This window comes from Physella acuta, unplaced genomic scaffold, assembly GCF_028476545.2.
Source record: "Physella acuta isolate Inbredline_101_S28 unplaced genomic scaffold, ASM2847654v3 ptg001281l, whole genome shotgun sequence".
Lineage (NCBI taxonomy): Eukaryota > Metazoa > Mollusca > Gastropoda > Physidae > Physella > Physella acuta.
Window position 1 is genome coordinate 110,584 of NW_026732796.1, and position 17,143 is coordinate 127,726.

Sequence of the window (17,143 nt, forward strand, 5' to 3'; positions counted from 1 at the left end):
TTAGGCGTATTGTTATTTTTCAACACTAAGTACTCAGGTACAATATATAACAAAGGTCAATTGATTAGAAAAAGTTTAAAATGTTGCATCTCTTTTAAAATGGCTACTTTTAAAGCCTGGTATGTGAATCTTTATGCTTTTACTTGAGGAAGAGGTGACAGTTTTTACAGTTATCAGGGTATTATATACACAATATATTATATCTTCTGTCAAATAGTGTTGGTAGCTACTAGCAAATGTTTGATCAATCTACAGCTTCTGGCTACTACTACCAGTGTATGGGACATCACTGGAGAGTGTTTTTGGATTAATTCAAATACAAACCCAAAGTTTCTTAAAATGGTTTATTATGTTCACTCTTGTAACACCTATGGATATGTTTAGTACACAAACAGTAGTTTTACAGTTCTATAAAACTTAGATTAACTAACGTTTTAAGATTATTAAAAATCAATATTTGTAATATCTGAAATGACAAATCCAAGAACTGTTCAAGCAAAATTATCAAGTAGGAACATTAACAGTTGAGTCATCAGTAAACACATTTTATCAAATGGTTTGCCACTGTCCTAAACATTGTTAGGTAAAATAGTTTTCACTGTGTTTCCACAAATCACAGGACTAGTTGTATTCCTCAATACATCAAATTATAACAAACTTTCTGGTTCTGACCAATGCCACTTTTACTTACGATGATTCCATGTTTATACTATCAAGACATGCAGAAAATGATAAAACTTAAAATAAGACATACTTGAAAAATTTTCCTGATATGAGATCATCATGGTCTACAAAGGGATTCTACTCAAATAAGCATTTTAATGATAAAATATAAGCACACATTCACAACACAATGTATTGTTTCTTGTACAACTGTTTTTCAGCAGTAGGCACAATTAGAGGAGATTATTGATGATGAAACAAATGGAAGTAAAAACTATTCTGGTGAAAAACTAGTAATGAATTTAATCTCTGTGAATGCTAAACCTCATTTACAAAATTATACTGTAGGAAGCAATTATATCTTGATATGGTGAACTATAAAAATTATATACAATCCCACCATCACTAATTCTATAAAATGTACCTCACTAAACAATTAGAATATCAGCTTGATAAAATAAGAAATTAAATATATATTATTTACCAAGAAAGTATAATGCCATTTAAGAATACAAACATTTGAAGCTGTCTGCTTTTCATATTAACCTTTGAGTTCTTGATTGATAAATAACTTATAAAGATTTAACCCTCTTTGTACTTAGATATATTTCACTTCTTATACCATATGTAAGAATATCACACGCTTTGAAAACAAATTAGTGTCAGAAATGTCATGAGACATTATATAGTAAATGCCGTAACAGGAGCAAGTTAAAAAAATTCAGCAAAATTAAAACAAAGCCATTTAGAACTAAAACAAATACAAATAAATTAACTATGCAGTAATATATTGCATGCAAAAATAAGGTTAAAAAAGCACAAGCCTTGAATAAATAAACCAGGTATAGAAACGAAAAATATGGCTTTACCCAAAAGAGGAGGTACAACAATCAAAACATTTTCCCCTGCATTTTTCTCAGTGGTGTTAGTGAGATGAGACATCAGTGTGCCATTGTTAAAATCTCGTATCACAATTGAAAACTGAGAATGGCTTAATAACAATGTCAAAATGTAAGTTAAGAGGGAATTCAGATAAACAAGAAAATTATTGAGCAGTTCTCAACAAATGTACACCAACATATAAATAGTGTGGATGCTGATCCTAAGCGTAAACGTTTAGATGAAGGAAATAGCAACAAAGCAAATAATGGATTTATATTGCTGATCTTCAAAAATGAGGATATATGTATGCAACATTTAAAAACTACAGAAAAGTGATGAATATTATGCATGCTTAGCATATATTAGCAGCTGTAAAACACTAATAATCCAACAAATTAAAGTATCACTCATAGATAATTCAGAATCACTCTTCACTTGTTAATGCTACAAAGTGTAGTAAAAGCATGGTATCAAAAACACAAACTGCATGCAGCTTTCATTCATTGTTGTCATTTAATTTAGGAAAAGGAACTCTCTTTTTGTCAGTTGAAAAACCAGAGTAGCTTGCCCTTTGCTTGCTAGCAGTGACAGGAGTGTGCATTGGGCTCTCAATAGCTTCTTTTTTACCCGGAGTCTGTAGTACAAGGCTCTCCTATGGATTAAATTATCATTTTATAACAAATATATAACAAAATATGTTTTTGGGGAAATCATAAAGTGAATACGATTTTACAACATATTGGCTGTTTTCTTTATACAGCTAATTTCTACTGATTCTTATCTCTAGCTTTCTTAAATTTAAGCCATAAGAATTAGTTTATTTGCTAATATAAATTTTTGAAATAGAACTGGGGTAACCTCATCTGTAGTTTTCATATGCATCTCCTCACACCACAGACGTGCAGCATCATGAATTTGTTCGTTATTTGATTTGTTACAGCTGTAGACACGCACCAGTAGCTCAGAAAACTTAATGGGACCTAAGATTCTACTAGCCTGAAATAGAGAATGTAAGACATTATTTCTATGTTAAAATAAATGAGAACTTTTAAGAGCATCAGGTTTAAATAACAGTAACAGATCTATGGAGAATTGCTTTCATCTTAACACACCTCACTATTAGGTAAATGTCTAGCTTCATCAGGCCTATCTTTTGAATACACCAAAAGCTTCTCAACTGGATTCTGATCTTGCATACCAAAGTCCAGGTAAGCAATCTGAAAATATTTAACAAAATAAAATTGAACCGCTTTCTAAAAGTTTCAGTGCCCTAAATCCCTTTTCAAACATCAGCTAATTAAAAGTATAATAAAATATCCAAAACAACAGAACCTACCTGAACAATGAGATCATCTACAGAAAGACTTGTGTGGCCTAGAGAATGTGCTTTCTTTAGTATCTCAGATCTGATCTCATCTGTATTTTGCTGATTTTAATTAAAATGTCAATAAGCATAATTGAAATAGTGTGACAGTTCTAACCTGTTTAACTGTATGCCTATACTTCTAGATAGCAAAAATTATTTAATTTCTTTAGAATCCCATGCTTACACCTCCAGTATCCACCCCCAAGTAATCTTACTTTCAAATTTTCTGATCCAATAGGTTTGCTCTCACACACACAAGAGTAGAGATCTCTATTGAATATCCGCTGGATGATATTTTTAGCATCACACATCTCAGATGAATGTGAGTCAGGGTCATCAGAATAGAGTATTTTAAAGAGCACATTATCTGTGAGCTCTGTGTATGCAAACATATCATCCACACACTCAGACATCTTGCATGTGCTCCTGAAAAATTACATCATATATATTTGACACAAACAGAACCCTGAGAGGTGATCAACTTATACTACACCTACTAGGGGAGTTACTCAGTAGATGAACCATCTCAATAACACATTATACTAAGGGAGATAAGTCTAAAATTATCTAAAAGAAATTTACCCATGTTACATTGTTAAAATTTATAAAATTTTGAATTATTTAATGGCAGATTTTATATGCTTCAAACAAATTACTAATAAACAACCATATTACATAGTATTCAGTAAGCTGACTGATGATATAGTCTCAAATTCCAAAGTATACAAATATGAGAATTAATAAACTGATTTCCCACATTTAAAAACTTACTTATCTTTCTTACTGAACTTGATATAATCATTAGCTTTTATTAAAGCTGCAGTCACCCTAAAAATATCAACAAGTAAATCAATATAAATGAAGCAAAGATGTGAGCCTAGCAGTTTCTTCTGAACTTTTTAAAATCCACATAGCAACACTAAACTAAATTGTCAAAGAAACAAATCGCTTAGCATAGGGAAACAAGTTAAAAGTCTTACATTGTCTCAATAGCACAGTTAACTCTGTGCTGGTATGCTATCTTGTGTAATGTGTACCTAGTGTAAAACATGTTGTACAAGCTAGCTATCTCCTGCAGACAAAAACTGACTTTTAAAAAGATGATAAACAAAAGTGAGAGAATAAAATTCTATAGAAACTCCTATTTTTAATTATACCTTTCTACTTAACCATGTTATTCAAGTAATTATTTGATTCATTACTTTAACCAATCACTGTAATTGAAAACAAAATCTTTAGGTATAGATCTATTGTCTTATTGAAAGATAGACTTACCTTGTCTCTAATACAGATCTGCCAATCACCATCAACTTGAATAGCTCTAGCAAACTTCATAAACCGCATGTGATCAAAGTTGTTCTTGATGCCCAAATGATGACAGTCTCTAGCAAAATAATCCCACTTGTCTACATCAATGCTGTTTCGTTTATTAGAAACTATCTGTTTGAAGGTTTAATTAATCATTGTAGAAGTTATAGGTGAACATTTATTTTAAAAAGTTACTTAAATTCATCCTGTTTACCTCATATAAAAAGCGTTTACACATTTCTCTGCCTTTTAATTCTTTTCCCTGAAAAGCAAATAGTTATTTAATTGAAAAATGACAAGAATAATAAGTTATTAATGCATACTATGTGTTGCGAAGTGAGTTTCGGTACGGGTCGATGCTGAACGTTACGAACAATAGATGACGACGATCCAAAAAGAGAACACTGAACGACGCTACGATGTTTCCATATTTTATTACATATAATACCCACAGCTACATAGACGATAGACGGGACGACGACTTCTAGACATCCTCACAAGACGACGACAAGACCAAGACTAACTCTCAACTATCTTCCTAACAACGAAAACATTCTCTCTTACGTCACATCCTTATTTATTCATGCATTCATAATCTTTTATTAATACCGCTACACACATACTCTCAAACCATCCACAACTATATTAACTCTATTCAACTACACACATACTCTCAAGCCATCCACAACTATATTAACTCCATTCAACTACACACATACTCTCAAACTCATTCCATACACTTAGGTCCATTCACAACATACCCCTCTCCTTTCTTCAGCTGAAAATACATACCAGAACTATCAAACTATTTTCAGCTTCAACTTCATAAGACATGCATCCATACAATATTCTAAACAAATATATACATGCAATATGCAACAAAGACAATGTTCTGTGGTCCATGGTTCTTCATCACCGTCGTCAGTCAACCTGAACACACAAATCTTTTGGTCCCAACCAACACCTTGTCCACACACATCTTTTGGTTTCTTGTCTCTGGACATCAACACAGGCTATAAAAAAAATAATCCAGGACCAACATGTACCCAAACCATACAATAGCTTCTAATTTAAAATTAACATTGTTGAGCACCTCTTCCTGTTATTACAATATGATATTACAACCAAATAGCAAAGTACATGGTTTCTAAAATGTGAAAATTAAATAGCAACTATTAATTAAAATCAATCCGATTTGGCTATATATCATATAACTCAATAGATTCCCAAGCATCATAAAACTACTATCCAACAATCAGGAAATCAACAGTCCAAGCAAATACCAGCACTCCATATTTAAACCAATTAAACCTAAAGATATTATAGTTAATCTATACAATGGAGTACACCAATGAACTAAATTAGAACCATCAACACTTCCAATAAGCCAATACAATATCACATAGAGGAGTATTTCCCGTGAACCCCCAAACACAACAACCAGGTACTCGGCACAACCTCGAGATACCAAAAAATAACGCGGACTGCATCCTCAGTCTCGCAAAACAAAATCATTATCTAGCAAAGATCAATTATCTCAACAAAAAAAAACAACACTAAGCTAATGGGTTCATTATCCAACCAAGAAAATCAAACCTCTTAGGATATAATAATTTAGCACATTGTACCTAAAATACCACCATATTGCTATATCTCTAGTATAGAAATATAATATCTAATGGAGGACAATTTTCCATGACCCCGGGACAAACAAAATATCTCGGCAAACCATCGAGATCCAAATAACAATAATCAATATCAATCATCTAACTAAGTTACGTATCAACCAGACAGCATCCAGCATGAATGGGTGACTACGACAATAAAATCAACTACTCTACACGGGAAACAGGAAAAATACTGGGTCCAACAACCAAATCAGAAAATATATCCTCAATTGATATCATATCTAATACACCAAAGAGTCCCTAAACCTAACACTAACAAAGTAACAAATTCCATATAGTTAATACATATTAAGACCATCCACAAAAAGGAAACCTAACGCTATATATTTCAATAACGCCCTCTCTAAGGCGCTTCCCTAAATGAGAATGGTTAATTGTAATTAACATAAGGCAAGTTAATTATACATTTAAATTTAAAGTATAGTAAACAGTATAACTACCACCAAAATTATATACATAATGACAAAATACAGTACTCTATCTCCATGATGGTATTTGGAGAGAGTAAAACCATATAGATCTACCAATATTAATTAACAGGTATTGTTGAAACTAATCATTAGTGAACCAGTAACTGGTTGTTATTATCTTACACTAGAATTCACCAGATCTAGACAGACTTTTATATATATGGTAGATAGTGTCTAGTTGTCCTAATTATTACATGATTTGCTTCTAAATATTAAATAAAACTAGATTCTAAATTAAAGGGCAAATGAAATGTTACACAATTAGCGTGAACTATGACACTGGTAACTGGATTCTAGATCTAGATCAATGATGTTGGGGAAAAAATTTATATCCAGTAGGGCCTAAACAAATATTACTAAAAATGAACAACAAAAAAATTGTATTAGATCTTAGTATCTAAAAAAATGGAAGAGGTGTACTCAACTTAAACAATCCCAGACGTCAGGTCTTCATGACAACTCCAGATCCCACACTCCATAGGCCACATCAGATTCAGGCGATGACTTGTAGTACACATGCTGGTATAGTCCAAGTCAGTCACACACACTCGATTGGTGACGCAGATTGACGTTGACTTGTACTTCGAGAATCCATTTAGATAATGTCGTTCTTGTAGTTCGGGAATTCATCTCGACCAATACAGGATTGAACAAACGAAGAAAATTCTCGTCTGCACTGTCGATAAGGTCAACCACTAAGAAATTTGACATGATGAAGGTCAGGGACGTCATCAAAACATGTAGGCCAAACAATTCAGCCGATCACGACGATGTGGGTTAGACGAGGGTGATGACGTAAACTCTTCCAACGAACAGTTGACGATGTAGGTAGAACCCGAAAACTAAGCATTCTTTAATGGTCATGAAGAAAATCTGCGTAAACGATAGATTCATCACGACTAAAACAGCACGGTCATTGTAGAGGGTCGGGGACGAGTGCGGGGGTCCTAACGTTATCTTCTAACAATAGCGCCCTCTCCCAGGTATGGACATCAAATAAATGCCGGCCTTTGGACTACTGCTCAGCACGAACCAAAGATGAAAAAGACCACATCTGTAGTTCTAACCTTGACGGGAATCAATGGGCGATGAGAGACCCGATATAGTCGCTGGATATCGCGCCGGTCAACCAGAAGTCCGTCTCCGGCAAACGACGACGACTCGAGCAGGCCACATCACGCGTCGAAAAGTCCATTCATCACGGTCCAAGGTCAGGGTCTGGTACACAACTGAGTCCCGATCAAATTAAACAACGACGTACTGCTGTAGATAACGGGCGAATCTAGATCTAGATGAAGGCGTACTGCTAGCTACAGATGAGATGACATCACTGCAAGTGTAGACGGGAACGTACTGTGCGACAGATAAGTTCAGCAAACCGCTGCATCCACCATATGTTGCGAAGTGAGTTTCGGTACGGGTCGATGCTGAACGTTACGAACAATAGATGACGACGATCCAAAAAGAGAACACTGAACGACGCTACGATGTTTCCATATTTTATTACATATAATACCCACAGCTACATAGACGATAGACGGGACGACGACTTCTAGACATCCTCACAAGACGACGACAAGACCAAGACTAACTCTCAACTATCTTCCTAACAACGAAAACATTCTCTCTTACGTCACATCCTTATTTATTCATGCATTCATAATCTTTTATTAATACCGCTACACACATACTCTCAAACCATCCACAACTATATTAACTCTATTCAACTACACACATACTCTCAAGCCATCCACAACTATATTAACTCCATTCAACTACACACATACTCTCAAACTCATTCCATACACTTAGGTCCATTCACAACACTATGTATTTTTTCTATAAATTCATGGTTCTTTGATTATCTATTCCATCTTACATTTAATAAAATCTGAAGCATTCAATAGATGAGCTACTTACATCCAAAGGCCCATAAATCAACTCTTTAATAAATAAAATATCAGTTTCATCTAATCCATATTTCCTTAGTTTTCCATCCTTTTCCATTAAACCATTTTCTTTAATCAGGAAATCAAACATATCAATAGAAGCTCGTTCATGCTAGAACAAACAGGAATCAAAAAGTTATTTTATGTTATTGTATAATATTTTGTTCAAAATGATTTATAATAAAATTTCCAGGTATAAAAAATTATGTTCCAACTTCTAAAAATAATTAGTCTGTTTAATATAGTCAAACATACAAATGCATTCTATTAGAATGACATTAAATAAAATAACACCATCTACATAAGAATCTATACACAAGGCTTCATATTTACTTTAAATTTCTTCTCTGGATTAGCAGCAGGCATAAATTTACCATCAAACAAGTGAGAAAATGGACCATGACCTACAAAAAAAAAAAAAATCAAAGTTTATAAAACTGTTATCCTGTATCTTTAAAGTTACCGTTCCAAAGTTGGAATAGCTAAAGGAGGATTGGTAGTTAATTATTACAACTTAAACTAAGCCTATTTCTATATCTTTGACCTCAATATTTTATGTTTTCAAATGATAAGTTAGGTAAACAAACCTTCAAAAACAAATTTTAAAAATCTTACCAAGATCATGACATAGCCCAGCTAATTCCACACAGAAAACATCTTTCTCTGTTATTCCAAGAAATGGCTGATTTTGTTGCAGAATAAGGGCAAATTGGCCAGCAAGATGACAAACACTGAAGATAAAAAAACATTTATATAATATTTAAAACATAAACAAGAAGTCTTGAAGTCTTAGTTAATTGTTCAACAACATACCTTAAATTTTGCATTACTAAATGTTAGCCAACATGGTAAAAATAGTTCTTAATTAGGTAAATGAATAATTATACAGATGAGATGTGATTAGCAGATGAATAGGTGATTTAAGGCTTTTTTTTCACAGGCTTAATTGTAACATTTGCTGACCAATTGAATTGAACTACATTCAAATGACCTACAGACCCAATAGAATGTTCAAATCTGTTGTGAGCAGCACCAGGGTAGACAAAGTAACACATGCCAAGTTGTTTAATGAATCTGAGCCTCTGGAACTGTGGGGTGTCAATCACTGCTAAACAAACGGGGTGAAGCTCAATGTGCCCATGTATGGGGTCATGAAACACCTATAAAAATACATTTTAAAGAAATATCAGGCAAAAAAGTCACCACCATTACAAATAAATTTAAAATAATTCTAAAATATTGTTTTTCAAAACTGTAAGTAAAAGAGGGTAATGTGTAAAGAAAATGTAACTATTACAGAAGAATGCATATTTTTTCATATTGTACCCACAAATAAAGTAAATTAAAAAGAAAACAATCACAAAAAGAACAGAATAAATAAATTACTTATTTAAAAAAATCACATGTACTTTATTGTTGGATGAAGAGAGCACAAAGTTTCAAGGAGTTTGGATCCAGGGTTTCAGTCTACCCAGCTCAAAAGGGCACATGATTCACTTTAGGGAAAGTAAGGCAGTTAGGCATAGAACCACCACACTATCCTTTAATATGCCAAGGTTACAGAAACATGTGAACTTCATTTGCCCAACTGACCTAAGGTTGGAATAGGCAACTTTATTTCTAACATGTATATAAACAAGGAATGAAGATTTAAAACAGCAATTACCTTTGATACACTGTCTGTTTTAGTTAACACCCCGACATCTTCTAAAAGATTATGGATACGTCGACAGATACCAGCATCACTGAAAATAGTTTTGGATGGTAAAACATAGTTTTACAACTAATGGCAAAACAATAGAACAAATAGTTTATCATTTACCAAAAATAAATGAACATTATATGCTTTGTAAATATCATAACAACTAATTTCCATGGCATTTAAAGATAACAAGAAAAATGCAAAACTATTTTAGTTTTTCATGATTCAAATGGTTAAAGGTCTGTTTTATGGATCAAACACAAAATACGTGGTCTTTTAGCATACCCAAAACTTTAGCAGTAAATATATAACAGATTCAAAAACATGTAAAATATAATGGCTCCTTAAGGTCTGAATTATCTTAAACAACTTTTTATCAGCTTACACCAGAACTTTGATGACAATAATGATGGGACTCACGTAATACCAAATTTCCACAGTCTTGCCACCGTCAAATCTCTTAAGTCTTTTCCACACACACCATTCCCTATGGACATTTTATTTGGAATTAATGTTATTGTAAAAAGAATCTGTAAATTGTTTATATGCCTGGACAAAGAACTGCAATCTTGTGAGAATTTGAAGAAAAATGTTTTTACATTATAATTTTACTATGCTTTTTCAAGTTTTACCACCATATTTTAGTACTTATTAAATGGAAATTAATTATTTCTCTCACAAAACTAGCCCAATGAAAATTAATATGCAGATATTTTATTTAAAAATCTGATAATATTAATTATTTTTTTTGTATAGGCTCTATTTCAAATCAACTTTCCACAATAAAGATTCAGAAGTAATTCATCAGAATAAAACATGTAAGAAACTGATTTTACACAAGAAGTAAAACTTACTCTCAAAAATACTACAAATTTCTTCTGTAAAATTTTTTGACTTTAGTTCAGATATAACATCATCTGTAGTCCAGTCTTCAAATGAGACATTTGTGGGTCTTTGAGAGGTAGCTTCATGAACATCTTGGTTAACATAAGTATACGCCCGCTTTCGCGATGGAGACTGTAAGTTTGTTGACATCTGATTAAATAATGTTGAAATTTAAATCAATATAACATTACAGTTTATGTTGAAAAGGATGTATTAATTTAAACCACCTAAAAACACTATAAAAAATTATTATAGGGACATTTCATGAATTTTAAATTAGGGCACACTGTACAAAATAAAATCTGCTACATGTATTTTTTTATTTAAATAATCAGCTGTGGCCATCTTTATGCTTACACTGGTATTATCTTCATTTTTGCTATGACCATTGCAGATGTTTGAGGAAGGTGTATCTTGTTGTTTATTGACAGAATATTCCATCATCAGTTTTGTCATTCTCAAAATCAACACTAAAGTCTCACCAATATAAAATCTTCTAAACCAAAATATTTGAAGAAAAAAAACCAGCCTGTTTTATTATTATTCTAATCTAACGCAAGATCTAGGCCCCTAATATTAAATAATAGTTATTATTGACAGTATATTTATTTTAGGCATATAGGCCTACCAATGTTGAGTTAAGTCATAATAATAGAATCTTAAAAATGGGATGTCAGATTACTGTTAGTTAACTAAATACACATTTGTCTTGCTTAATAATGTCAATGCTATACCCAACTCTGAACCTACCATAGGCCTAACCCTAATTTCTAACCATAAAACTAGACAAGATTACAACAGGCCTACTGAGGGCCTTTTTTCAGAAGAGTCTATTATCAGACATCAGCATACCCAATAATTAATTAAATCTACATTTAGATCTGGTAGTTGTAATTAGTTGAGGATATTCTAGTCAAGTTTACTTAGATTAGTATTAATAGTATTATGATAGCCTGCCTAAGAAGGGCAAGGCCCTTCAATTTCAACAAAATTGGTTTGGCCTTGATAGTCTATTAGTCTATAGTTATAGCTACAGCCATAGGCTAAATAAAGCTTACCGATAATAATAGTAGATAGGGCCTATTCTATAGATTCCTATAGAAAGAGATAGAATATAGAATATTAATATTATTATATAGGCCCTAATCTTTATTCTATAGGCCTAGGCATAATATTATTATATTACAGAATAAAGATTCTCCCTAAAAAAGTGTTAGGCGTTAGGATTGTTATATCTAGACTAGTTGTATTTTGATTTTTGTAGCCTTGTCAAAGTTTAGTGTTTATCATGGTTAGAAATTAGCAAATTAGGGAGGTCTAGAATCTAGATTTGAAATTACTAATTCAAATTTTTAGATCTAGATCTAGAGGTGTGTAACTGTAAGGCATCTAGATCTACCACAAGGCAAGGTAGGACTAGAATGGACACCAGCGAGAAAAGTCTCAAAGGTATTTGAGAGGTCCAAAAATTCATTTAAAAATCTTGCACGGCGTAGTTACAATTAATATGGTTATAAAATCCTGTCTGTCTGGTTTTTTTCGGACTTTACTAAAGATTGGATGTATTTGATGTTTTTAATATTTTCGGTAACTAAATAAAAATTAAAAAAAAAAAGCAAAAACAATTTGGTTTTCACGTGTAATGGCGCCATAAACAATAGCCGCCATAAATTTTATTGTACACATTGTAAGCTAAAAATAGGAAAAATAGGTCATGGTGTTTAAATTTGCATAGTTATTTAAAAACTTGATCTGCAATTACAGTGCAAAGTTTTGTAAACAAAATAACTATAAAGTGGGGCTGTCAGAAATAGATCACGGAGTTCCTTTACAGCCAATCAATGTTTGTCTTACGAAAGTGAAACATCGGGTTATAACTTAGGCTTGATGAAGAATAATGAAGATAAATAGATCTAGAAATGTAGCCTCAACAAATTATTTTCAAGTTCTCTGGATCTGCAACTTGTATAGCATTGATTCTAAAAATATTACATTTCTGAATTAATTTTAGGCTTAAGTTTTTAATAAAATTTTATCTTTTATTAGTTTTATGGTCCTAAATCTAAAAAAGCACATTTTTAGTCCATGTCAACAACATTACGGAAGGAATCTCATCAACTCGCTGGTGTCCATTGGGGTTAGCCGGATAGCATTGACATTAATGTCATTATCATTAGTTATTAATTAGATTATATAGATCTACAATTTTAGTTAACTACCACCAGTGACAGTACAGTGGTGAGTACAGAATCGACAGCAGTACAGTAACAGACCAGGTAAAGTAAAATAACCGTAGATGTGTGTGTCAGTCCAGTACTCAGTACAAGTACAACCCTTTTTTAAGAAAACTCTAATTAGAATTAACTCTATTTACTATTTTATTGCGCCATTGGACATTAAGTCAGAAATCTACCCATAAATATATTGGTAATGAGTCTAGATCTACTAGTCTATTATGTATAGATCAAATCTAGATAAAAGATACTAGATTAAGGTTCAAACAGTCCATCTTTCCCGGCAGTGATAAAGTTTGAATGTAAATAATCAAGCGAAACACCGGAAGTGTGTAACTTTTTATACAAGGAAACACTTTTTGGTAATCCCTTAGTTTAGCGTCGGTTATTATTCCGGAATCGTATAGCAGTAAAAAACAGTGAAACAATAACAAAGTCTGTCACACACTTCCGGAATTCACCGGAAGTACCGTAAACCATACTTTATTTGGCGTCTTCTTTTATTTTTAAACAGAATGTTTAAAATTTGGACAGATTTATTTTTGTAATCATTTTTACATTTTGTAATCATTTTTACTATTTTCGTAATCTAGATTTTTTTACTTGGCCTAGCAGCTAGATATCTAGCTTGATCTAGATTTAATTAATTAATGGTCGCAAATCCGCTGCAAGCCAAAAACATTAAATTATTACATTTGATACATTATTTATATTTATATGTTTTTATTTTTAGATCTACTAATTTAAATCTACTATTATATTTATTCTTGTTTCCTTTTGTCGATTAAACTTAAAAAATTAAAACATTAATTTACTACAATCGACTTTCAATTTATTTATATTTCAATGGTCAAATAAACCATGGTTTACCGTAACTCTAATTACCGAAACTCAACAAACATTACCCGATAATTTCCGACGCTAAACTAAGGGATTACCCACTTTTTATCGTCTGCTTTAGATCTAGTCTAGCCTATGCTTGAAGACTTCTCCCCCGCTCCCCCACGACAGCCAAATTGAACCTGATAAAATAAGTTATTGAATCGTGCGTAGCCAAAAAAAAAAAAAAAAAAATCCACTTCTCGGTAGGCCTATATTTCCGGGAAACGATCGGTGGCAAAGCCCCCCCCCCCCCACGAAAAAATTCTACCGCCCCACCCCCCCGAACGAAAGGAAATTTATATAATTTATATAGAAAATAAATACTTTTAACAGTGTCCGCCCCCCGAAGAAAGTCTACCGCCCCCCCCCCCCTGAGAAAAAAGTCTCGAAGAAACACTGGCCTTGGGAAGTTGGGATCTGTATAATATATAGATTTAGGGCCTATATACGCCTATATATATATATATATATATATATATATATATATATATATATATATATATATATATATGCCTAAATATCTATATAAAATATGCCTATAGGCCCTATATATAACTAGCCTATAATATTAGCCTATATTATTATATACTACATATATAGGCTAATATTATAGGCTATATACATAGGCCTATATAGGCTTATATATGTATATATAGGCCTATTATGTATATATATAGCCTATAATATTAGGCTATATATATATATATATATATATATATATATATATATATATATATATATATATATATATATATATATATATCCCTATATATATTATATTGACCTATATATATTCCATACTATTTAAAGAACATACAATATATAGGCCAATATATATATATATATATATATATATATATATATATATATATATATATATATATATATATATTTATTTATAGGCCTATATATCTATATATAGGCCTATATATAGCCTATTTACGGTGTCGTTTTTTTTGGGGTGATGTGTGTGGGGGAGGGGAGGGACACCAACCTCTGTCCTGCCTCCACTTCTGTGAGCCCTTTAATATGATTGGCCAGATTGTGATACCAACAATACATTGTTATAATTGTCAGGTGCTCTTATTAACATTATGAGACTACATTCCCCAAAATATTAACAAAACAGTCTACAACATGTGGTCGGTATGAGTTGTACAACAAATTAGTTGTAACGTTGGTATGGGACCTAAATGACTGTGTTAAGCTTTTTTTTTAAACCACCACATGTACACAGTGTCTATTCACTTCATTTGTGAGATGTGAAGGGTAATAACAATGCAAGTCCGGTTAAGGATGTCATAACAGTGTCATTTAACTAGGACAGTAATTAAAACAAACGACACATTCAGAAATGGAAGTTCGGAAAGTCTGACGTTATACATTTGTTTTAAGTAATTTTTCAAAATTAACTTATTTGCATTTTAAAACTTTGTTTGTGTAATTGTATTTAAATTTTTTTTTTTTACTATTTGGCCTTTATCTAATGTTGACGCATCCCAGTTAAAAAGTTTTAAAAATAAATCGCTGTTTCAATAAACTAAAACCGCAATGGGACAGGGCGGGCCGAAAAAACAAAACAGAAAAACAAAATAAAACAAATAAGTCTAACCACCCTGAAATAAAAAAAAAAACCAAAACAAATAAGTCTAACCACCCTGAAATAAAAAAAAAACCAAAACAAATAAGTCTAACCACCCTGAAATAAAAAAAAAACCAAAACAAATAAGTCTAACCACCCTGAAATAAAAAAAAAAAACCAAAACAAATAAGTCTAACCACCCTGAAAATAAAAAAAAAACAGCTCAAGATAACTTACCCTTTTTTTTTTTACACAACGGAATAAGTTGGTTAGACGATTAGGCCCAACTGTTAAATTCAAGCGTGCACGCGTCTGTAGAGCCAGTTGCAGTCTGCTATCGTGAAAGCCAGTTCAATCGAGCAGACGAGAGCTCGAGCGGAACACAGCCAGCGACACACGAAGCTAACAACAAAAAGGACATTTCAATAAGAGTTGAGCCCGCGCAGTTTTAAATCAAGTCAAGTTTATTTTGGCTCATAAACGTCTGCACTTCACTGGTCAGTTCCCCCTCCCATTTTTAATTAGGCTACGACATAGTACCACGCAACATAAATTATTCACAGAATTATGTTTAATTAGCAGGTTAAAAAAAAGCTGTTCGAGTTATGGTCGTTTATAAATGACGTCATGGTATTTTATCATCCCACGTCTTCAGAAAACTCCAGAGCTCTCCCCATAAAGTGACGTCATAATGCAGCACCCTCCCCTAGAGAAACAATAATTCAAAGTAAATAACACATAATTCATCACCCCCACTCCGGAAAATTTAATCCCTTCCACCCCCCACCGCCGAAAATATCAACTGCCCCCTCCCCCCCTCCTCGGAGAAAAATGTCTGAAAGAAACACTGACTACCATATCCACTAGTGGGCTTGTGATTTCACCTCTCAATGCACCCCTCAACTGGTGTCTGTTATGAGTTTTAAGATGTTTCGACACATGAACACACCATTCGGGGATTCCCGTTGTAAGGTCTAACACGACAAAACACGTGTCGGCCTTACACTACGGTTGTAGTCAAACAATTTTCAAACAACGAAAAAATGACAGGGAAGTTTACGTAAAAGATTAAAACTCGATGAACACGTATGTATTCAAACACACACGCCATCAGAGCTAACGCTGTTTGTTTCATCAGTACGTGATTAAAATTCATCAATACTAATTTATGGGTCAAATTTTCATCAATACTAGATTCGGGTTAAAATTCTTGCTTATTAGTCATATTAGAGCAAAGGTTAAAGGTGACTAGTCATTCTGGAGAACATGACTATGACGTAAGTAGTGTATGACCAAGATAACAGTAAAATAACTGTAACTTATCTTTAGATAACACTAGACTACCCGTTATCCGTGGATAACTGTGGGTCTCGGGGCTCATCCATAAATGACATCACGTCTGTCACTTATCATCACAAAATAACCAGACCTCACATTAAAAAAGACGTCACACCTCAGACGTTTTTGTCTTTTAAAAACAATTATTTCGGTTGAGCATGGGTCTGACCACATTATCCCTTCATATGCTGAGG

The 17,143-nt window shown here is 32.8% G+C and overlaps 1 protein-coding gene across 9 annotated transcripts; it reads right to left on the reverse strand.

Moving 5' to 3' along the window:
- Window positions 1–348: 348 nt before the first annotated feature.
- Window positions 349–15,907, reverse strand: LOC131957948 (deoxynucleoside triphosphate triphosphohydrolase SAMHD1). 9 transcript variants are annotated; one of them, XM_059322816.1, is made up of 18 exons: window positions 13,288–13,452; window positions 11,271–11,406; window positions 10,883–11,045; window positions 10,449–10,515; window positions 9,993–10,071; window positions 9,326–9,486; window positions 8,942–9,057; window positions 8,660–8,730; window positions 8,298–8,438; window positions 4,434–4,481; window positions 4,187–4,351; window positions 3,892–3,983; window positions 3,683–3,739; window positions 3,127–3,337; window positions 2,882–2,971; window positions 2,658–2,762; window positions 2,404–2,541; window positions 349–2,197 (listed from the first exon to the last, which is right to left on the reverse strand). In XM_059322816.1, the coding sequence occupies exons 2-18, from the start codon at window positions 11,367–11,369 to the stop codon at window positions 2,042–2,044; spliced, it is 1,959 nt and encodes a 652-aa protein (XP_059178799.1). In that variant the 5' UTR covers window positions 11,370–11,406; window positions 13,288–13,452; the 3' UTR covers window positions 349–2,041. The 9 variants fall into 9 exon arrangements, with proteins under 9 accessions (XP_059178799.1, XP_059178792.1, XP_059178793.1 ...); XM_059322809.1 differs by having other exon boundaries at window positions 10,883–11,063; XM_059322810.1 differs by having other exon boundaries at window positions 10,883–11,063; window positions 11,271–11,409.
- Between the last annotated feature and the right edge of the window lie 1,236 nt (window positions 15,908–17,143).